Source organism: Vipera ursinii (assembly GCF_947247035.1).
Source record: "Vipera ursinii genome assembly, chromosome: 2".
Taxonomy (NCBI): Eukaryota; Metazoa; Chordata; class Lepidosauria; order Squamata; family Viperidae; genus Vipera; species Vipera ursinii.
The window spans coordinates 22,494,563-22,519,250 of NC_139513.1; the positions used below are offsets into that span (position 1 = coordinate 22,494,563).

The window sequence follows — 24,688 nt, forward strand, 5'->3', positions numbered from 1 at the left end:
TGCAATTTTTTTTTTTATTTTGATTTTGTGCGGACTTATTGAACAGGTGACGAAAAGGCGCGAGATTTAACCTCAAGCTTCTTCCTCTGCCTCTTCGCCAAAATCCTCCTCTTCCTCAGCCGTGGCATCCTGGTATTGTTGATATTCAGAGACGAGGTCATTCATGTTGCTCTCCGCTTCCGTGAATTCCATCTCGTCCATGCCCTCGCCTGTGTACCAGTGTAGGAAAGCTTTGCGGCGGAACATGGCTGTGAACTGCTCGGAGATGCGCTTGAAGAGCTCCTGGATGGCTGTGCTGTTGCCAATGAAGGTGACCGCCATCTTCAAGCCACGGGGAGGGATGTCGCACACGGCCGTCTTGACGTTGTTGGGGATCCATTCCACGAAGTAGCTGCTGTTCTTGTTCTGCACGTTCAACATCTGCTCGTCCACCTCCTTCATGGACATACGGCCTCGGAAGACAGCTGCCACAGTCAGGTAGCGTCCATGGCGGGGATCACAGGCTGCCATCATGTTCTTGGCATCGAAAACTTGCTGCGTTAACTCTGGGACTGTTAAAGCCCGGTACTGTTGGCTGCCACGGCTGGTCAAGGGAGCAAAGCCAGGCATGAAAAAGTGGAGCCGGGGGAATGGAACCATGTTTACAGCAAGCTTGCGGAGATCGGCGTTCAGCTGTCCGGGAAAGCGGAGGCAGGTCGTCACACCACTCATGGTGGCAGAGACCAGGTGGTTAAGATCCCCGTAGGTTGGAGTGGTCAGCTTGAGGGTACGGAAGCAGATGTCATAGAGAGCTTCGTTGTCAATACAGTAGGTCTCATCTGTGTTCTCCACCAGCTGGTGGACTGAGAGGGTAGCATTGTAAGGCTCCACCACGGTATCTGAGACCTTGGGAGAGGGCACCACGCTGAAGGTATTCATGATGCGGTCAGGGTACTCTTCACGGATCTTGCTGATCAGTAAGGTGCCCATCCCAGAACCGGTTCCACCCCCTAGAGAGTGGGTCAGCTGGAATCCTTGCAGGCAGTCACAACTCTCGGCTTCCTTCCTCACAACATCTAGGACTGAATCCACCAACTCGGCACCTTCTGTATAATGACCTTTGGCCCAGTTGTTACCAGCTCCACTCTGGCCTGAAAAGGGGCAAAAGAAAGAAGATGGGGAATAAATCATTACGTTGGTTTAGGCAGCCATCCTTCCCCTTTGACTGCAAGCTACTTCTGCTTTCCTGGCCATTGATAAGAGATTATCTTCTTGAACATGCAACACTATTCTTCAAGCCCACCATAGGAAGAACCTTCAGACTCTTCGCCCTCATACACTTTTGTGTGAATCCAAGTTCTGAGATCCTGTTTTAATGGAGCCTTGACCCTTACCTTTCTTCTAAGGCAGGGGTGTCAAACTCAATTTCATTGAGGGCCGCATCAGCATTGCAGTTACCCTCAAGGGGCCGGGTGGGTGTGGCCAGGGTGGGCGTGGCCTACTGGCTGGGTCTCTGGGCCAGGGCCAAGGCAGTGGGGGCCGTTCCCTCACTGTTTCCAGGATGGCTTTGTGGGCCACATGAAACCACTTCCTGGGCTGGATCTGACCCCCGGGCCTTGTGTTTGACATGTCTGCTCTAGAGAGGACTGTATCGAATAGAGAACTAGTTCTGTCTAGTGGTTAAGATGCTGGACTAGAACCCAAAAGACGATGAGTTCTAGTCCTGCCTCGGGCGTAAAAAAGTGGGTGGGGCCAGTCATTCTCAGCCCAACTCACCTCACAGGGTGGTGGTTGCGGGGAAAAATAGAAGGAAGAAATATTAGGCATGCTTGCCACCGGGAGTTACTTATAAAAGTAACAATAAAGGGCAGAATATAAATAAACATGAAGTGATTTATTTTATCCTCCCAATATAATTGATCAGAGTCCCTTAGAACAGACATGTCAAACACAAGGCCTGGGGGCCGGATTCGGCCCGCGAAGTGATTTCATGTGGCCCGCAAAGCCATCCTGGAACGGCCCCCACTGCCTTGGCACTTGCCCCGGTCCCATCTCCTTCTGCCAGAGACCCTCAGATCTGTCCCACTCCTGCCCAGGCCCCCATAGGCACCCTTGATGCGAACGATGTCAAGTTGGCCATTCCCACCCAGTAGGCCATACTCACTCTAGCCACACCCACCCAGTAGGCCACGCCCACCCTGGCCATACCCACCCAGCCCCCTGAGGGCAACCGCAATGCTGATGCGGCCCTCAATGAAATTGAGTTTGACACCCCTGCTCTAGAGTGTCCTGCAAATATCTTGGGTTGCAATTCTGTTTATACCCAAGCCATGAAAATGGCAGCCTAGCTGCACATCTGGAGGGCAACAGAGTTTAGGTATCAATGAACTGCAATAGTCTCCTACAAATTAGGTGGGCTTCAATTCCCAGATTCCTTAGTGTGCCAGCTCAGGAATTTTGGGAACTGAAGTTTACACAGTGGAGACATTGAACACCTGGAAGGCAAAACCGAGCATTGCAGCAGAAATATCTACCCAAGCTTGCCCTAGAAACACTTATCTTTGCCTGCCCCTCCCATCGTATCAATGCTCTGCAAAAACCTCTTCCAATTCCTCCTTCAATAGCAACGTAAGTTAACCCAGATTCCTAATTTGATGGAAGATATTGCTCAAACGTAAGACAAGATATAGTCCTTCTATATTTTTCCCCAATCAAATGTAGCTACAAGTAGCAAAGGGTGCAGGGGGAAAAGGTAAGGTTCTTACCAAATACAAAATTATCTGGTCGAAATATCTGTCCAAAAGGTCCAGAACGCACTGAGTCCATGGTTCCTGGCTCCAAATCAACCAAGATGGCACGAGGCACATATTTGCCACCTAGAGAAAGAAACAAAGGTTTAATGCCCAGGTCTAACAGATTTAAGTCCATTGCAGTAGCAAACCAAGCTTCCTCTGATGAAAAACCCAAATTACATTTGGGTCCTCGCTTTCAAGTAGCTTGCTTTTTGCTTAGTTCAGGGGTAGGCAACCTCGGCTCTTTTATGACTCATGGACTTCAACTCCCAGAATTCCTGAGCCAGCTTGGCTGGCTCAGGAATTCTGGGAGTTGAAGTCCATGAGTCATAAAAGAGCCGAGGTTGCTTACCCCTGGCCTAGTTGTTAGATTTCAAAGGAAAGGCCAACTGTTGGTAAGTCGGTCAATGAAATTAAAGGATGTCGGACATTCCTTATCTATAGCAAGGGGGCTCCAAACCTGGCAACTTTAAGATTGTGGACTTCAATTCCCAGAATTCCCCAGTCAGTATAATATGGCTAAGGAATTCTGGGAGTTGAAGTCCACAAAGCCTTAAAAGTTGCCAAACTTGGGAGACCCTCAATATATAGGATGGGTGGAAGGAACACTGAAGCAGGTATCAGAGGCACAAAAAGAGGGAGGGGGGGGAAGAGGCATTTCAATATGGTATTAAAAATATTATAAAACAATCCTTTTCCCAATACATGTTAACGTACAGCTTTCTCAGTCCAATTTATTCGGCTATGTTTGTAAGATAAGATGAAGTTTAAACCTGAGCCAGGCTTTTTAATTTAATAGAGGTCGTCCTCAAATTACAACCGTTAATGGAGCTTGCCCAGTATGGTCATACAATTGTAACGGTTGTACAACTACAGTTTTATTTCACACGACAGATTTTTACAAACTTTTCTTTTGCAGCAGTTGTTAAGTGTATATTGGCAGTCGTAAAGCAAATCCCACAGTCATTACCCGTAGAGCTTAGGACTGCCCCTGATTTTGGTTCGTTCCACCGGGACCTGAAGACCTGGCTCTTTGAGCTTTCCGGCCAGGACTGAGGATTTTTAAAATTTTTAAACTTATTGTAATTGGGTTTTTAATCAGAGTTATAAGGGTTTTAGATTTTAATTAAGGAAAATTTAATCTATTTTAATTGTTATTAATTTTTGTATTGTAATGTTGTTTTAATTGCCTTGTGAACCGCCCTGGGTCCTACGGGAGAAGGGCGGTATATAAGTTTAATAAATAAATAAATAAATAAATTAAGCAAACCCACGGGGGTGTGGTTTTGCCAAAAATCAGAAGTACCAGTTTTCAGGAAAACAGTCTGTCAGCTTCCACGTCATACTTGCACTTCACAACTATTCGGTATCAGCTGCCATGAACTGGGGGGGGGGGGCCTAGATGAGAGGAGGGAGGTTTGAAGGGAAACAACTTTCCAAGAAGAGTTATCAAGGCTAAATGGCTGGGAACGGAACAGAGCAAGTCCTATCCCTGAAGTGACCATTCTGAAAACATCTTTTTTTTTTAAATAAAAAATTGGATCGGGCTTGGAGGAACCAGTGGCGGGAGGCAACCAAGGAAGAGAAAAGTTAGACTGGGGGATTTTGGCACGCGAACCTCAGTTCTGGCTTTGCTCTACTGCAATTCACTTGACCTTTTATAAACTATGCCTTTCTCAACAAATGGAGTTAAAGATTGTCCTTGCCTTTTAAAGGTTCAAGGTTTAGGCAGGTCTGACGCTGTCATAAAATGCAGCCACATGGCCATGGAATGCTGCAAAGTCTTAAAGGCAACTGTGTTGCCAACGCAGCGTGTTGCCAAGTGCCTGTGATGGTCACATCACCACAGGAAGGGAGGGCATCTTAGGAATTTAGGATCTGGGTTGTAAGTCCCCTTTTTGGGGTTGGTCATAGGTCTACAGGTAAGAAATAACTATTGGAACAGGGGTCTTCAAACTTGACCCTTTTATGACGTGCGGACTTCAACTCCCAGAATTCCTCAGCCGGCATGCCTGGCTGAGGAATTCTGGGAGTTGAAGTCCGCAAGTCATAAAAGGGCCAAGTTTGAAGACCCCTGTATCAGAAGCTTACTTTTAAGTTCACATAATGAATGCTGAGATTCTTAGCAAGCTCAGGCTATAATTTCCTGCCCATATAATTACTTCTATATTCCTCTCATGTTCCATTTTAATACACAAGGACATAACGGGGGAAAATGATTCTAGAGGAGACATTGAGGAAATTCCAACAAATGTTCATATTTATTTGTTGGAAAACATTTGGATCAAATCATGCCAATACAGTGGAGGAGGGGGAAGAGGAGAGGAAGGCTTACCAGTGGCCTCATTGTAGTAAACACTGATGCGATCAAGTTGTAGATCACTGTCACCATGGTAGGTTCCAGTTGGGTCAATTCCATGTTCATCGCTGATCACTTCCCAGAACTTCCAAGGATAAATAAAAAGAGAAAGATTTGGGTTAGGATGAAAAAGAAATGCCGTGTATTCCAGCAGCACATTGCAACTTATTTTACAAAAGGAAGAATGATCTTTTCTTCCCCCTTTCCAAATTATATTGCAATTTTTTTTAATCCCATTTATATCCCGCCTTTCTCCGAAGACTCAGGGCGGCTTACACTCTAAGCACAAACCAATGTGCTTAGCAGTAGCCTTCATTCTATGTATATGCCTGCTTATTAGGGCTTTTGCCCCCCCAAGCGGCATTATTACAAAGTCAGCTTATTGCCCCCAACAATCTGGGTCCTCATTTTACCTACCTCGGAAGGATGGAAGGCTGAGTCAACCTTGAGCCTGGTGGGACTCGAACCTGCACTAATTGCAGGCAGCTGGTGTTACTTAAGGAGGCATTAGCCCACTGCTCCACCAAGGCTCTGGTGGAGACATACAGTACGTTCTTGGAACTGTCATGAAATTTATCTGCCCAACACTGTGAGACACATCCTTAAAAAGTCGCAAGTAGATATCCTGTGCCAAGTTCCCCCCCACTTGGTGCCCATCTGTGATAAGACTACAACTAAATGCCTTCTCACTTAGCAAGAGTGGCTGAGGCCAATTTAGAAGCCCCAGTGTGAAAGAAGGAACAAAGTGCAGAAAATATCTATCTTAACCAGAAACTACCACCCTCCCCTAATCTACTGCTATACAGCTGTGATGGAATCTCTAGCCCTATCGGCGGGGAATTCTGAGTATGATAAAACCATCTGGAGAACAACAAAATGATGAAAAGATCCCCAAAGAGAAGTCTTCGCAGAGGAAAAGGTGGGAGGAAAATATAAGAATCTCTTTCCTGACACTGAGATTTATTCAAATCACATATTTGCATAGGGCAGGGGTCTTCAAACTTGGCAACTTTAAGACTTGTGGACCTTAATTTCCAGAATTCCTCAGCCAGCCAGGGCTGGATGAGAAATTCTGGGAGTTGAAGTCCACAAGTCTTGAAGTTGCCAAGTTTGAAGGCCCTCGGCATAGGGCAGGGTTAGGCAACCTTGGCTCTTTTATGACTCGTGGACTTCAACTCCCAGAATTCCTGAGTCAGCATAGCTATGCTGACTCAGGAATTCTGGGAGTTGAAGTCCACGAGTCATAAAAGAGCAGAGGTTGCCTACCCCTGGCATAGGGCATAGACCTAATTGGCTGCTCCACGTTTGAGCCAAGAGCTTTCCGACCTCAATGGCAAAAAGAGTGAATTCAAGATATGCTTAGAATTCAATGCTATCCCTTAACAGTTGCAAGCTGGAATCTGGGCATTGTAAGTAGACTTCAGGGCTCCACTCCCAACCAGCCAAGACTTGGACATGCAATTATGGGGAAAACAAGGCAAACGCAAGTGAGAAGGATTTATGCCTATTTTAACAGGCCCGGCCATCCTAAGGCACCAATGATCTTCACATTAATCACAGCCCCCTCTTTTAAAGCAGCAACAAAACCGCCCTCTTAAAGGACAGAGGAGCTGACTAAGCAGCTGCAACAGCCCGTACAAGCTCTGCTTTGTTCTTTATGAAGGCCAGGCTTCATTAAAGTAGCTCTTAGCTGTAGTGTTATCCTGTCTATTGTCCCTTCTCCTCCCTTGTCCAAGGCAAGTCCATCTTACTGGTAGGTGCAGACTGCATCTCCCACCATCCCATCTTTAGAAAACAACTGCCTTTGCTTATTCACCGGAGGAGGAGATCTGATGGGACCTGCAGATCCCTAACCCTCAGTTTGAAATGGACTCTTAGCATGAGCTCAGGAATGACCCCACCACCACCACCCACACACCCCTCTCGGTCCTTTTCTGCAGGGTACTTTGTCATCAATAGCGGATGGATTTCCCTAAGTAGGCTTAGAAACTGTTTTCATTTATTCCGTTTGTTCCACTTTCTCTTGATCGAAAATTGCCTTGAGTGTTAACAAGCAAGAGGTATTCTGGGCAGAAGTTCTCAATACCTTGCACCTCAGCTTACATTAGACCTCAGGAGGATCTAAGCCCGTGGTGGCAAACCTATGGCACGGGTGCCACAGGTAGCATGCAGAGCCCTCTCTGTGGGCACGCGCACTGTCGCCCCAGTCCTAGGCTTTCAGCTGGGTTTTATAAAAAGTTTTCGCTTTAGGCCTCCGCTGCCATGTACAAAAAAAAAGGTTCAATCAATCAATAAATTTCAACTTTTCGTGGGGAAAAAAAGTTCTTGCAAAGTTGGAATTGATTAATTGAACTTTTTAGTCCCACAGTCTGCTGTTACCACTGCAGCCACGCCCACCCAAAGGGCCACGCCCATCCGGCACCTGATGATACATAAGTGGGTTTTGGGTTGCAGTTTGGGCACTCAGTCTCCAAAAGGTTCGCCATCACTGATCTAAGCTGATTTAGCTCCAAATACCCAAAAGCCAGACTGCTAAACCTTGCCTTGGAAAAGAGGTCCTGAATCTTTGGCTGATGCTAGGAAGGAAAATTTGGGATTCTGAGGGCAGAAAATAGCTGCGTATTCACAAAATGGCGGCCATTTATATGATGTCACATCACAAAACAATATAAACTGGTGGTATGGCTTTAGTGTTTTGATCACATCTTCATCCGTTCTAAGCTTATCTTCACCTCACCTCTTTCTCGGGGGAGAGATCGAATCTTAGGAGCTGCTACACCAGGGGTAGACAACCTTGGCTCTTTTATGACTCGTGGACTTCAACTCCCAGAATTCCTGAGCCAGCCATGCTGAGGAGAAAGGGAGAGGTTTCCAAGCTGAGCCATGCTGGCTCAGGAATTCTGGGAGTTGAAGTCCACGAGTCATAAAAGAGCCAAGGTGGCCTACCCCTGTGCTAGACTATAGACACCTGTTCTCTTTCTCTGGTTATGATGGATAAAGTCTTCATAGACTTCAGAGGGGATTCCAACCTTAAAACAATCCTAGGTGACACATTGCAGTGAAGGGAAGGTCTCTTAGTGCAGCTTGTCCATCAATTGTAATCTTCTCCCTTCGGAAACTGTATGGACTTTCCTAAGCAAGGTTAAGATTGTATAAGCTCTGCTCAACAGTCCAGGGTTCTCACTCTCTCTCATTTTTCCACAGCCTTGGCTGAAACAAGATTTCACTGCTTATTAAAATAAATCTACACCCAAGACCTTTGAACATTCACCAACACCCACACACAATATTTGAGTCAGCCAACTAATTCAAGTACCGCGTTTTTCCAAAAGTAAGACCTACCCCGAAAATAAGTCCTGCCTTGATTTTGGGGGGTGGGCCTAATATAAGCCCTAGTTTTGGGGCGAGGTGCACGCCTAAAAATCAAGCTAGGGTGGGGGCGGAGCTTACCATTGCAGCCAGGCCTCCCCTGGATCGACACTTGCCTTGCCTCACCAGCCGACGTCTTCTGCGGCCAAAGGAGCAGCCTCATTCTGCAGCTGAGAATGGAGCTCAGGCCTGCATTTCGCAGGCCTTTCCAGAAGGCCACAACAGCCGAGAACCAAGCTATGGTACTTCTCAGCTGCACAAGTCTTCCAGAAGGGCCTCTGATAGCGAAATGCAGGCCGGAGCTCCATTCTCAGCTGCAGAATGAGGCTGCTCCTTTGGCCGAACTGCGCCGGCTAGGCGGGGCTGTCTCTTTTGGAGACAAAAATAAAAAAAATAAGACCGGGTCTTATTTTGGGGAAAACACAGTACGTCAATAAAACTAAGTTGACTAACCATCCATCCATCATAATGGGCGATATGTTTTTCGATCCTTAGGAAAAGGTGTTACAAGCCAGCTAGCTATCAATTTAGTTCATTAGCTAGTTACTGATCTAACAGATGTTAGATCTGTGCAAGCCCAGTTCCAAATAAGACCCCCAAACAAACCACATTTTGGCTTAGCGCCATTTGTGAGGCCAGTCTACTTGTGCACATTAAACCCACAATAAACACATGCTTGAGCCTTTTAACCAGGCAGCAAAGATGTCCTTTAAATAACTTCTCTCTTTGGAGATGGAGAGAGAGATGGTTCTCACTAGCCTACCAGTTTTTATTCCATGGACAACTTGTATCTGGTCTCTGGAGATATATTCTCCACAAGGCATTGTTAATGTTTTGATTAACCCAAAATTCCCCAAGGTCCACAGTAAGAGAAAGAAAGAGCAGAGTGATGAGGCATCTTATGGGACTGAAGCAGGCCAACAGCCAGAAGCTACAATTTAAGAGAGGCAACCTCTGAAAACTACATCCCATCTGCTCCTAGACAGCGCCAGATTGGTCCACTAAGTTGAAAATAGAGTTAAATGAATACAGGAACTCACAGCAAACTTGCCTAAAGCTTCCACAAACCTCTTCCACAGGGACAGTGCATCAATAAAGTTGAGGAGAAACCATTGAGCTGATGGCCACTAATGTGTCTGTTCCACCGCTACCTCTCCAGGCTCTTGACCCAAGATCTTTGGAAGTAAATAATTGGGAAGTTCATATGTTCAAAGACTGAAATGCCTGAAATGGTATAAGGTTTCCGGCCTGAGCAGGGGGTTGGAGTAGATGACCACCAAGGTCCCTTCCAACTTATTATTATTATTATTCTGGCATCACCTGCATTTTGCAAGAATACATCAGGGTCACACAGACCTCTTTAAAGAGCTTGTGCAGTCTTTGGCACTTTCTGAACTTGGCTGTCTACTTGCAGACATTTCCTTACCCAACTAGGTAATATTATCATCATCAGTGCTAGTGAGTATGGGCCTTGCTCCCTCTTTGTAGACTGTAGCTTGCTCTGCCAGTGCTGGTGGCATTGTGGTCTTCTCCTTGATTATTGTTTTCTGCTTGATCGTCTCCTTAGCAGTTCCTTGACTAGGAAAGTTTTCTGCTTCATTATTTCTTTGGTGTTAATCCTGGCTTATTTTAGCGTGGATACTAAAGAGTGTGTGTTTGTTTCTTTCTTAGCTTTTTATTGTCTCTTTTGAATGGTGTGTAATGGTTTACCTCAAAAGAGTTAATAAGGTGGAGTTGCCAGTTTCTGGCACCAAAATGCACACTGAGGTATATGGATTCTAACTTACAACTGGGTGGTTTGCTTAGTGATTGTCATGAAGTCATAAAACTGGGTCCGATCATGTGGGTGCCTCAACTTACAACCAAAATTCTGGTCCCAGTTGTGATCGTAAGTCAAGGACTTGTACAACTGCTGTGTTCTGCACTGAGCAAGCATATTAATGTTCCTGGCTCATCTTCGTGTAGGGCAAATAGCTTCTTTCCCATTTGAGGGAAGTCACTGTAGCTACTCAAAGCAGCAAGCAAACCCTGATCATCATTCTTGGGGAGATGAAAGGCAGATGGAAGATTTTTCACTATTTCACTTCAAGCAAGCTTTTTAAAAATAGACCAGGATACCTAATAAAAAAATCTACAATTGGATCCAGGCAGGATATTTTTAGAGGCGTCTGCTGACTAAGGATTTTAGAAGCTGAAGTTCAATACATTTGGGAAAAAAGATTGGGGAAATTACTCTAGAGACTTGGAATTTAGTCTCTAACATACATCTGTATGCCTGCTTTGATAGAATAGGGAATAATTAAAGATGCCAAGAACTAAAAACACTCATTTCCAATTTAGTCTCTCTCTGTTGGCTGCTAATTATAATTATAGTATGAAGAGAAACTAGTCTTAATGTTCCAATTTCCCAAAGAGTGTAGGGAGAATCTAATTCTGCAACCATTCAGCATCAGTTGCAAAGATGGTGCGTAGCTGACAAAAATGCTAACAATACAGAGGCAACTATGGTTCTGGGATATTTTCCAATGCTAGAATGAACTTGCAGGCTATTGCAACTTATTTGTACTAATGTGCAATTGATCCATGTTTATGTGCTATTTCCTATACTGTATCTATAGATCAACTCATGGATTAAGGGCCATCTCATACTTCTCCTAAGTGCCCCATCTTATCTATTTAAAGAAGATGAGTCACCTCATCTAAACTGGGGCAAAGTGCAGAGCAAGAGTTGGCAATGACACATTAGCTAAACAATCAGCAATGCTAGTTGTGGGGTCCTTGGTGTTCCCTGAGCTTGGTTGTTTCCTTGTAGACATTTCACTATCCAACTAAAACGGTGTTACCTAATGTGCACGTATGTGCATAGCCCAGATCCCTCATTTCTACATTTTCTTTTAGGTAACACTAAAGCAATCGGATCCAAGTTGCATCCATCGTTAAAAAGATTTCCCTGTCCAGTCATGTCCAACTCTAGGGCACGATGCTCATCTGTTTCTTGGCTGAGGAAGACAGCATTGTCTGAAGACATTTCCCGTGATCATGTGGCCAAGCATGGCTGTACACTAAAAGTGCACAGAATGCTGTTACCTTCCCATTGAAGTGGTACCTATTTATCTACTCGCATTTGCATGATTTTCAACTGCTAGGTGAGCAGGAACTGGGGCCAGAACAGGAGCTCACCCAGTTGCGAGGCACTCAAGGTTTCAAACCAGGCTGTCAGCTTTCCAGCTGACAAGCTCAGCATCTTTAACCCTTATTTTGTAATAAATAGGGAGGAAGCAAGACTTCTTCTCTAAATCCTCAATAGGATCCATCTCAAGATGCAGGAAAACAACCCCTTTATCACTCTCTAGGCCAGGGGTCTTCAAACTTGACCTTTTATAACCTGTGGACTTCAACTCCCAGAATTCCTTGGCCAGTGTTCCTGGGCTGAGGAATTCTGGGAGTTGAAGTCCACAAGTTATAAAAGGGTCAAGTTTGAAGACCCCTGCTCTAGGCTCTGACTATCAGTGGTGAGGAAAAGAAACATTCCAAGCATTTTTCTAAAACTAGTAAACGGCAGGACACGGGCCCATGAACAGCCTCCATTCATCCCCACCATTATGTCCCTCAAAGGAACATTTTACGAAGACTTGGAAGGAAAGAAGCCATTTCTGGGGGGATATTGTTTTTGCTTCTTGTAACTGAAAGGGCAAAGAATCTTGCAGCATCTCAAAGGCAAAACTTACTTAAAATTGCCCAGATCAGATGCCAAAACATTCTTACAGGGTTCGGGCAAACTTTAACATCACCTTGGAAAACAACATGGCTAATACGTTTTAGCATGTAATTGTTGTCCTGTATAAAATCCAGCTTCGTAATGAAGTGCCTGCCCGGACAATCTTTTCCAAGGAGAAAGATACTAATTTTGGACGCTATGGGGACCTTCCCAAGACTACTGTCTAACTTTCTCCACTCTTAATACATGCAACATCCCTCCTTATAAGAGTCAACAAAGGGGCACAAACCTCTTAGGGCAGGGATCTCCAACCTTGGCAACTTTTAAGACTTGGGAACGTCAACTTCCAGAATTCCCTAGCCAGCATGGCTGACTGAGGAATTCTGGGAGTTGCAGTCCACAAGCCTTAAAGTGGCCAAGGTTGGAGACACGTGCCTTTAAGGTTTGTAGAAAATTTGGAATGTTCAAACCAGGTTGATGGTTACTTCCTCAAAATGCCAGCCATAGAGTGTCTGTTTACTCACAAAATGGCTGCCATGCATGCATCTTTGTCCCCAAACACCCATTTATCAGAAGGCAAACGGATGGATTTGTTCCCCACAATCCTTGGGACATATTCCTTACTTCTTCTTTTTTTTTGGCATATTTCTGGGCAGACAACTGCATTCCTGCACATAATGTTTGCATTGTAATGTTGCCACCAACATTTTTATTTCCTAGGAATGCCTTTGGGCAGTGTGGTATCCCAAAATTGATTGAAAATAAAGGTGCCAGAAACATTTGGTTTACAACTAATTATTTCTCATTAAAAGAATCCAGAGCAAAAAATGCAGAACTAGGGAGAAGGAAACATGTAGGCACCAGGAGAAAGATTTATCAGCACTAAAATGTTCTCAGATATGCCTTGCCCTCTGGCCAGAAATTCCTCTTCCTCAATTAAATTGCTCAGTCCTTCTCTGAAATCACTTCATCCATGAAGCCAAACAGTAAAAGAAGAAGGGAGCATTTAAGGAAGTCCACAAACGTTTGAACCACGGATTGGTCAGGAAGCAAATCAGTGGACAAGCAAAAGCTGAAAACCCTATTTAAAAAGCCACAGCAGATCCAGTGACTCTCCTCCCTGCCCACAAATTATATGGTAGTCTCACAATCAAAAATCCTCCTTTAGAGATCCAACACAATGTTTTTCAGATAAGTGAGACTTTCAATCCCCCAATGCCAGACTTTGTAAAAGCTGCGCTAATTTATTCAGGAAAATATAAGATTCATGCAAATGCAGCTCTAACCTTGTCCCAACCTCCCCTTAAAGAGATGGCACCTGTCTTCTTTCTCTCTAAAATATGAGAATTAATAAACCAAGCTAGCCAAAACCGCTTTTAAAGAATGAAAGATAAATGTTAAGTCCGGAATGACGAGCGTAGACAGCGAGGTTGAACAAGAGAACGTTTATTGAATGCACATGGGTCAACTGGCTAGCAGCCGTTGAGCCTTATCTTATATACTAAGGTGCCTTTAAACATAACCAATCCCCGGCCCAGAATCTCCCGCCAAGAATGCAACAACCAATAACTGCACCAGGTTTTCCCACCTAAGGAAAACCACTCCCATTAACTATGGACACAACACCCCTTCCCCCCCAGATAAAAGTTATTTATTTGACATAGTCTTTCAGATAACTTGGTGGCTTATGATTCCTGGCTGGGTATCTGCTAGCCGTGCTGACAACTGGGGTGCCTACTGTTCCGCTATTTGTTTCTGCCTCAGGGCCTGTTGTTTGTGGCACTGACTCAGGCAATGCCTCACTTGTGGGTTGTTGGGGTTCAATGGACTGTCCTGGGGACTCTGTTGGGCTGCCCGGGGAAAATAGTTCAATTTCTGCTGTGCTACTCTGGGGAATTGCTTCTGCTGCCCTGATTTGTATTCCAATCCCCTCACCCCCTGGTGCTGCGCCTAACTGGTCATGACTGAATGCATTGTCTGGTGTAGTGATGTTCCTATCATTGTTGGCCTGTACACTTTCAGGGGATCTTTTCCTTAGCTGATCGATGTGTCTCCTGATCAGCTGATTCCCCTCCCCCTCAATTAAGTAAGATAACGGTCCAGTTTTGTCAATACTACCCCTTGTGACCATTTGTCCCCCTGTCCATAGTTCCTTGCCCAGACTGAGTCACCAATATTTAGAGACCGGGTCGGAATGTCCAGTTCAGGTTCCACAGGTAGCCTGTCAGGGTGTAGTCTGTCCAATTTGGTAGTTAAACGTCTGCCCCACCTCATTTCAGCTGGGCTTTTCCCTGTGGCCGTGCAAGGTGTCGTATGTTGGGCCAACAGGAACTGAGCCAGTCTCTGATGCCAATTGCCATGGATGATCCTTCTTAGAGCGTCTTTGGTTGTCCTGACGTTTCGTTCAGCCAATCCGTTGGAGGAGGGGTGGAAGGGTGCCGATGTCGCGTGCCTAATCCAGTTGGCCTTGAGGAAGTCCTGAAATTCATTGGATGTGAATTGGGGCCCGTTGTCAGAAACAATTACGTCAGGTAACCCATGGGTGGCAAAGAGTCCCCGCAAGACCTGTATGGTTTTGGCTGAAGTCATGGACTTTAAAGGCACGACCTCCAACCACCGGGAGTAGCTATCCACAACAACTAGGAATGTGAGGCCCTGGAATGGGCCTGCGAAATTAATATGAATGCAAGACCAAGGGTTCCTAGCCACTTCCCACTTATGTACAGGCGTGTGTGCTTGTTCTGGCCTAGACCGCTGACACTGATAGCACCCGGCTACTCTGTCCTCGATTGCTGTGTCTAACCCCCGCCACCATAAATGACTCCTCGCTAGGGCTTTCATACGAACAATCCCAGGGTGCCCCTCATGTAGTTCCCCAATCACTGTGTTCCTATGACCCTCTGGAATGACAACCCTATTTCCCCACAGTATACATCCCAGGTGTGATGACAATTCATCCTTCCTTCTAAAGTAAGGCGTGAATTTGGGGGTCAGGATTTTTGTTAGGCCACCCCCCTTGTACCCACGCTGCTATTCTGCTAAGGATGTGGTCTTTTTTGGTAGCTGCTGCAATGTCTTTGGCTGTCAGTGGGCATTCTGAGAGTTCCTGTAGAGACAGGATTTGGCCCACAGGTGCTGGGTCAATGCCAGTATCTGCTAGGGGTAATCTGCTAAGGGCATCTGCATGCCCCATCTCTTTGCCAGGTCTGTGTTTGATAGAGAACATGTATGCTGAAAGGAAAATAGACCATCTAAGCATCCTAGGGGACATGATTTGGGGTGTCTGTTTGTCTGTGGTGAATAACCCTAGGAGGGGTTTATGGTCTGTGTATATTGTAAAGTTCCTACCATACAGATAATCGTGGAACTTTTTTACGCCTGCCACGATGGCCAACGCTTCCCTGTCTATTTGTGCATAATTCCGTTCCGCTTTAGTCAAGGTCCTGGAATAGTATGCAATAGGCCTCTGTTGACCCTGGTCGTCCATGTGGCTTATGACTGCCCCTACTCCATAAGGAGAGGCGTCGCATGCTAGGAAAATTGGTTTGGTTTCAATGAAGTGGGTGACTGTGGAGTTGCTGGACAAAATGTCCTTTAATGTTTGGAAACTGATTCTGTGCTTTTCCTGACACTGCCAAGGGGTCTTCCTATCTAACAGCCTGTGTAAAGGTTCAGCAATAGCTGCTTTGTGAGGCAAGAAGGTATGGTAGAAATTTATTAAGCCTAGGAAAGCTTGTAGTTCTGCCTTATTCTTGGGTTCAGGTGCTAATTTGATTGCCTTAATTTTCCCTTCAGTAGGGTGTATACCCTGCGCATCAATTCTGAATCCTAAAAATTCAGTTGATTTTACACCTATACAACACTTGTCCTTTTTTAGTTTAAGCCCTGCATCCCTAAATTTCCCCAGTACCTGTTCCAACCTGTCTGCTAAGATGTCCTCAGTTTTTCCAGCGATTAGGACATTATCGAAGTAAGGGCATACACCTGGAATGCCCTTCAAGGTCCTCTCCATCACCTCCTGGAAGATGCCTGGAGCTGCTGCTATGCCAAATTGAAGTCTGTGAACGCGGAACACCCCCTTGTGGGTAACTATCGTTTGAGCCTCGGCGGCTTCCTTAGACACAGTGAGTTGCAAGTACGCCTGCGCCAAGTCGAGCTTGGCAAAAATGGTGCCGTCCTGGATCGTTGCGAGGACCTGCTTCACCGTCGGGACCGGGTAAGCATGTTTTTTCATTGCTAAATTTAGGGTAGCCTTATAGTCGGCACAAATCCTCACATCCCCGTTCGGTTTAAGGGGTGTGACGATTGGTGTCTCCCAGAGGCCTCCCTCTACGGGTTCTAGTACGCCCTGGCCTAATAGCTTATCTAGTTCGGCCTCGATTTTTTGTTTAAGGGCAAAAGGCACCCTCCGGGCCTTAAGCCTAATGGGCCTCACAGCGGGGTCTAAATTAAAAGTAATGGGGGGTCCTTTGTATCTCCCTAACGACCCATCGAACACGTCTGCGAAGTTATCGCAGACAGACTTAAGGGTCTTACTATTAATTGTGTTAATACCCCCTACCCAGATTCCCAGGGCCGGGAACCAATTGAGGCCTACTAGGCTGGTTCTCTGGCCCTCGGTAACTAAGAGGTCTAAAAATCCACTGAACCCCTTGTACTTTACTTTAATTGTGGCCTCGCCTTTTAGTTCAATGGGGTTTTTTTGAAAATCGGCTAACTGCAGTTTAGTGGGTTTTAGGGGAATTCTACGGCCGCTTTTGTTCTCTATGTATCTAAGGGTGTCACTGGAAATTATAGATACTGAGGCCCCCGAGTCCACTTCCATCTTGCAGGGAATGCCCTGCAGTTGGACTCCAATTTTTAATTTAGGCCTCAGAATGTGATTAATTCTAGGGGTGTGATTAATTCAAGGGGTTCCCACGTGGTTGACCCCCGCCCCCGCCCCGCGGTTGGAAGTGCGTGCCTTAGGTCTTGGGGTTTCTCCGCCACTCCCTTCGGGGGTTACCTCACCTGAGGCCCATGCGTTGAGCTCGTGGAGACGGTTGTCACGCGGTCGGCTTTGGCAAATGGCCTGGATGTGGCCCGTTTTTCCGCACCCTCAGCATTTCGTGGTTCGGAATCTGCAAGTTGCTCGGAGGTGGTTCCCGCCGCAGCTGCCGCACCTCGCTTCTGGGTCGTGAGGCCTGGTTTGGTTGTCCCTCTGGGGTCGTTGTAGTGCTGGTGGCTGCTGTCTTCTCCCTTGGTCGGGTCCGTCGGAGCGTGAGGGTCTGGCCGCCATCTTCCCGAACCTTCGGGCGATTTCTGCAACGTCTGCTTCCCACTGGTAGTCCACCTCCCCACCGTCCACATAGCTCTCGAGGTTGATTTCCGTCGAGGCAGCCATGCTGTTGTAGGGGGGGTCGCGTCTGCCTGTAGACTCGTACGTGAGTAGTTCATCTAAGACTTCTTGCAGGGTTCCTGTGGGCTTTGCGATTATCTGGTTTTGTAAGTGTTCATCTCGCAGCCCCAAAACTACTCGGTCTCGGATTCGAATTTCAAGGTTATCGTATTTGCAGCGCAGGGCCGCTTCTCTGACCGCCGCCACAAACTGCGTGATTGACTCGCCTGGTCGTTGGTTCCGTTTTTCGAATATTCTCCGCCAAAACAGTTCGGACCTCTTAGGAGTAAAATGGACCTTTAGCTTGGCCAACAGGTCGGTGTACGACACACTGGAGACCGGCGAGGGCTGGCACAGGCCGACGGCAACCCGGTAAACCGGTGTGCCGCTAATGGTGAGAAGAGCCGCCGCTTTCTTCTGGTCCTCCGTTATTCCGTTGACCAGCATGAACCCCTCGACTTGGCCAACGTACTCCTCCCAGTCTTCGGGGTAGTTCGGGTCGAACTCCTTCAGGGATCCGACTTGCGCCATTCTGTGGGTTCTGTCGCGGTAGTAGTTCGGTTGACTGCGATTCAATTTCCAGCTTTCCACGCAGCTGGCTTCCGCGGCTCCTTCACTGTTCCGCCGTCTATCCCATCCTCGTCGCCACTGTTAAGCCCGGAATGACGAGCGTAGACAGCGAGGTTGAACAAGAGAACGTTTATTGAATGCACATGGGTCAACTGGCTAGCAGCCGTTGAGCCCTATCTTATATACTAAGGTGCCTTTAAACATAACCAATCCCTGGCCCAGAATCTCCTGCCGAGAATGCAACAACCAATAACTGCACCAGGTTTTCCCGCCTAAGGAAAACCACTCCCATTAACTATGGACACAACAATAAAAACTTTCCTTCAAGGTAAGTTGAGTTTGGGTCGTTTTATGAACATGCCCATGTAGTTTTGTCATTCTGTATTTCCTACAGTCTTTGACTTATGACCATACGTTTAAGAACTGTTTGAAGTTATGACACAACTGAGAAAAGCAACTTACAATTGGTCCTCACGCTTATGACCATTTCAGCATCCCTGCAGTTACACGATCACAATTCAGGTGCTTAAGCAACTAGCATGTATTTATGATGGCTGTAGCATCCTGAGTTCATGTGATTGCTTTTCCCAAGGTATCTGACAAGCAAAGTCAGTGGTGGAAGCCAAATTTGCTTAACAACCATGTGATCTGCTTAATGACTGTAGCAGAAGTCCATAAAATTAGGTGCCACTCACTTAACAACCACAAGTTCTGGTCCCAAAGGTGGTCACATGTTGAGGACTACCTGCATTGCCTTCATCTGAGTTTTTTTTCAACTTTCTAATTTAGTCAACAGACCAGTAACTCCGTGGATTCTCGCCAATTCTAGCACTGATTATATTCCAACACAAGCAAGGTTAGATTCTTGAGATAATATAGGCAAGGGACAATCCAATCAACTATTTTTTTCATTGCACAGATCTTCCAAATTCTTGAAACTCACATCATCTCTAGAGTAATGTCATGTTGGTTAATAGTTAACATAAATTACCAATGCGTGTAGACATTTATTCCCAGGAGAATTCAATTATCCTGTGAGTTATAAGTTAATTTTCATCCTTCCAATAACTACTTGGAACTGGAAAACTTCATCCTAGCGGTTCATAAATTCTCTGATCCAAAGGAGGAGCAAGGGGGAGGAGAGACAATTATCAGAAAATGGTCTTTCCCCCCCCCCAAGTAAAAATTTGGGAATCTAGACTAAAATTGTAGTTTTAGGAGGAATGAGAAGAGCACAAGTAGTCTTTAAAAAAAAGGGACGCGGTGGCTCAGTGGGTTAGGACGCTGAGCTTGTCGATCAGAAGGTTGGCAGTTTGGCGGGTCGAATCCCGAGTGCTGCGTAACAGAGTGAGCACCTGTTACTCGTCCCAGCTTCTGCCCACCTAGCAGTTCGAAAGCACGTAAAAATGCAAGTAGAAAAATAGGGACCACTACAGTGGGAAGGTAACAGCGTTCTGTGCACCTTTGGCGTCTAGTCATGCCGGCCACATGACCACGGAGACGTCCTCGGACAAGCGCTGGCTCTTCGGCTTTGAAACGGAGATGAGCACCGGCCCCTAGAGTCGGAAATGACTAGCACACATGTGGGGGGAACCTTTACCTTTACCTAGTCTTATAAAAATTGAGCCCAAAATTTCCACTGCTAAGCAAGACACTCGTTAAAGGAGTTTTGCCCCATTTTATAACATTTCTAGCTACAGTTAAGTGAATGACAATACTTGTTAGTAACACAGTTGTTAAGCGAATCTGGCTTCTCCACTGCCTTTGCTTGACAGGAGGTCACAAAAGGTCATCACATGACCCTGGGACACTGCTAACATCATAAATACATGGCAATTTCCAAGTGTCCATATGACCACGGGTGCTGCAATGGTTGCAAATGTAAAAAATGGTGGTCACTTTTTCTCAGGACCGTTTAACTTCAGTCACTAAAAAAAAACTACGTACGTTGAGGACTACCTATAAAATCACACTGACTGTTCGGTAGGGAAGGCAAGAGTGTTGGAGATGTCTACTAGCAATATTTGGAGTGCTTCTGGTTGACCAACTCTGGCTAGAATTATGGAATTTATTATTTTTTACAGTCCTCAGTTTATGACTAGCTGTTTACAGGTAGTCCTTGACTTGATTTGAAATTCATGAGAATCAGAACAATTGTTAAGCTGAGGTGCTCACATGAGGCTTGTGACAAGTTGAGGCACCAATGACCAGACCCCAATATTACAACCCTTTTTGTAACAGTTGTTAAGTGATTCAGGTAGTCGTAAGTCTGAACCCATTCTCCTGAATTGGCGTTTTTGACCAAAAAAAAATATCACAAATTGTCATGGGACAGGGATGCTGCAATCCATTGTAAATGTGAATCGGTTGCCAAGATGCTGTGTGTGTGACATTTTCTGATGACTGGAAGTGCATTACAGGCCATAAAGCCCTTTTTCCGAGGAATTTCTAACTGCAAAAAGTAATTACAATGTATCCTTCGAGCAGACTTTATATCTCAAAACAGAGAGCTTGGTAATGTGAAAAGCTCCTCTGTCACACTTTGGAAATAAATTTGGAAAATGTTTGTTGCATCCATTAGTAATTCTTTAAAATAGCCGCACGTTTTTCTGGGACTATGTGATTGATTCTGGGAAATGATGCAGCTGCTTTAAAGAGCTGCACAAAGAAGCTGGATTCATAGTTCACCCCTTATTCCAAAGGACCATTTTGGAATCCAATCTAAAGCATTCTACAGCCGTGCCAGGGAACCCATTCATTCTGACACAATAACTTTCTTTCATTGATAATGTTGCTATGGGAGCAGACAATTGGAGACAGTTACCATGCAGTGAAGGATAAGGCTAGCGATGTAGTTGACTGTGGCTACTACATGGACAGTTGATACAAAATTCAAGACAGTATTCAGTATGGATGTGAAAAATTCATGGATCCAAATAAAGAATGTAACCAGAGAAATCAGAAATATTTTTTACCTCCAGGACACTCTGTTACAGGTGCATTTTGATGGTTTTCAGAAGGAAGTGTTCCCAACCAGGAGCAATTTACTGTAGGAAACTGCTTATCTGTTCCCAAACTGGTACAGTTCAGGAAGAGGTCTGGGGAAAACTGCAGGTCCAGAACGTCCCTTTCTTGGATCAATAAATTTTGCATCTCTAATAATCAGGATTTTAGGTTACGGGCTTCCTCTGCTAAAGTTTCCTTTTACCGCAAATCCTACATCTTCCCACTCCAGTTTACATTACTGTACATAGACTAAAACCGAACATTTTTAGATTTCCAATCCTGTACCAGTTGAAGCATTAGGAAGATATCCACAATATCTCCACTACTCTTTTAAAGAGGTATTGACGGGATCCATTGTGAAAATTCCGAAATGAGTAAAACGTTCATTGTGACCATTATTGTCATAATCATCACTACTGTTCTGTACCAGCCTGCTACCGGCCCTGCAAAAAAGGCAGGGACAACCCCTTTACAAATGGCAAGAGGCTGGAATAAAGCCTGCCAAATTTAGTAACATAAAACAGACACCAACCATGAAACAGGAGCTATGAAACAGGAACTATTCAAGCGGTTGCCTTCAGCAAACCAGCCCTCCCACACATTCCCCTTTTATACAGCTCAGGGCGTGGCTTTTCTCTGCCTCCTTCTGAGGTGCCCCATTGCCTTCCTCTGTTTACTCCTGATTGACTGCCTCCTGCGTCAGGCGTCCTTGAACAGGGCCAGCTGTGGGTCATCTTCATCCATGCTGTCAGGCTCACACAGCTGGGTCTCCGTCGTGACCAGGTGGGAGGGGCCTGGCTGAGGGCTCTGCGGAGACTCAAGGCCATCATCAGCAAGCTCTTCAACACCCCCCTCCTCCTCCTGAGTCGTCCGACCCACTGCCGAACCCACAGGCTGACCCTGAATCACAACAACTACTACTAGTGTTTCTCAGCCTTGCCACCTTTTAAGACGTGTGGACTTCCAATTCCCAGAACTGAGGGATTCTGGCAGTTGAAGTCCACACGTCTCAAAGGTGCCAAGGCTGAGAAATCAATGTCTACTGCTATCAGGCCAAAATCAATTCACTGCAGATGAAGTCTTCCATTGATTAGGGATTGAAATCCACCAATCCAGGTTAGCATCTAAATGTTTTTAAATTCCTTGAAAAACTAAAGAGTGCCAAGAGTGAACAGTTGGACCATCTTCCATGCTTATATGAGATCAGAACCTGAATCTCTGTGTTTCTAGCCCAGCATTTAACAAATTATTTCAACTTCATACTCTCAAAACTGCCACCAATTTTTCAAAAGTTTGTTCAAGATGCCCAGAAACCTCACTTACCTAAAGCTTCCAGTTCTTTGTGAGGAAGTGAAACACCGATCTAAATTCCGTTCCTACTAACTCTGACTAAAGGGAGCACTTAGGTGAACAGTCCTCCTCCAGGTTCAAAATCCTATTTGGAGTTTGACAAGTCAGATCAGTTAACAGAATGACAGAGTTGGAAGAGACCTTGGAGGTCTTCTAGTCCAGCCCCCTGCTCAAGCAGGAGACCCTATACCAGGGGTAGGCAACCTCGGCTCTTTTATGACTCATGGACTTCAACTCCCAGAATTCCTGAGTCAGCTGACTCAGGAATTCTGGGAGTTGAAGTCCATTAGTCATCAAAGAGCCGAGGTTGCCTACCCCTGCCCTATACCATTCCAGACAAGTAAGTGGCTGTCCAGTCTCTTCTTAAAAGCCTTGAGTGATGGAGCACCCACAACTTCTGAAGGCAAAGCCGCTCCACTGGTTAACTGTTCTCATTGTTAGTTCTAGGTTGCTTCTCTCCTCGATTAGTTTCCATCCATTGCTTCTTGTCTTGCCTTCTGTTGCAATGGGCTAGGCCGGGGGTAGGCAACCTTAGGTCTTTCATGACTCGTGGACTTCAACTCCCAGAATTCCTGAGGCAGCATGGCTCAGCTTGGAAACCTCTCCCTTTCCCCTCAGCATGGCTGGCTCAGGAATTCTGGGAGTTGTAGTCCACGAGTCATAAAAAAAAGCCAAGGTCACCTACCCCTGGGCTAGGCAAACTCAATAACCTAATCTCACCCAGTAGCCCCCCAGAGCTAGGAAAATTTAGTACATAATAAAGTTGGGGGAAGCCAAAGGTATCATGACTCTTTGCCCATGTTCTTCTCAGATTTTCTTTGGTCTAGTTCATGGGTCTTCAAACTCGGCCCTTTTATGACTCATGGACTTCAACTCCCAGAATTTCTCAGCCAGGCATGCTGGCTGAGGAATTCTGGGAGTTGAAGTCCATGAGTCATAAAAGGGCCGAGTTTGAAGACCCCTGGTCTAGTAACTTCCAAAGCAGTGGAAAAAGAAAGCAGACTGAAGTATGATGAACAATGTTCTCCAACCCATCGAAAAAGGAATGTGCTCTTTTCATAGCAATGTGGGAAGAACAGAGCAGATACTCCTAAGAAGCAGACTTGGCTTCAGATGTCTTCCTTGTGGATCTCAGAATCAATAGCCCGTTTATAGTTGTCCAGCTTCTAGCATAATAACCTTGTGACTAACCCAAGCAACAAATGAGGGGGCGTGGCCTACCGGCTGCATTTATATATATACACACATACACATACATATTAAGGATAATGAAATATGGCTATTGTTCACTGTAATATTTATGTTAGCATTTTAATTACGTATATTTACCTATGAATATATGCCTTGTGGGCATTTTTTTAACTTTTGTTAAGTTTTTACCCACTTTCTATAAGCCTTTGTTTATATTCAATTAATAAAATTTCTTTAAAAGGTTTCTATTTGTTGTATGCCAATTTTAAAAATCCTCATTCAGTCCTAAGGGTTTCAGTTAGGAAGGAATATGCGTGCTGTAGTTTTAAAGTACAATCTTGCATTCACAGGGATACATTTTTTCCCCCAAGGCAGATAATAATGGCATCATTTTTATAAGAAAAGTAATAGATAAAACCTTCAAATATTAAGATTCTCCCTATAGTATTAAGATTTCTTTATATTGTGTGGGCAAAGACACCTGAAAAACCGCAGCACAAAACTGTTGAACTCTCTTCCTAGGAGATTACTGCTTCCAATGGACCCCTATGCAAATCACTTTGACTTCAGTTTCAGATCTTTTTGCAGGCAGGCACTATTTGCAAAAAAACCCCCCAAAACCCACCCTAATATCTTGATTCTCCTATTTGCTGGCCAAACACACCCAAGACACTGCAGATACATAAATTTTTAAATACACTAGTGGGGAGGTAGGTGGGGAGTTGGATCTAGCCCCACCCTGACTGCAGATCTAATCAGGGGAAAAAATGCATGCAGCATGCATGCACACAGGACCAAAAAAAAAAACCCATTGCACACTATTGGAATGTGCATAGATTCCAAAGCTAAGCTAGGAATTTCATAGAAGTCCAGTGGGAAGTTATTGTTCTAAAGGATCGTGAGTGGGGACTCTTTTTTAATGATGCTCCCCATTATCTAATAAAGAAAGCCTGCAGCTCAAGTTAGTCGTCTGCTTT

General features: G+C 45.3%; 1 protein-coding gene across 1 annotated transcript in view; it reads right to left on the minus strand.

Annotated features, from left to right (window-relative positions):
- The window catches only part of TUBB (tubulin beta class I), a 30,337-nt gene continuing 5,649 nt past the window's right edge, over positions 1–24,688 (minus strand). Inside the window, exons 2-4 of the mRNA XM_083356846.1 lie at positions 5,107–5,215; positions 2,745–2,855; positions 1–1,130 (exon numbers count right to left, since the gene is read on the minus strand). Coding sequence (XP_083212972.1) covers positions 73–1,130; positions 2,745–2,855; positions 5,107–5,215 — 1,278 coding nt within the window. The 3' untranslated portion in view covers positions 1–72. The remainder of the gene's footprint in view (positions 1,131–2,744; positions 2,856–5,106; positions 5,216–24,688) is intronic.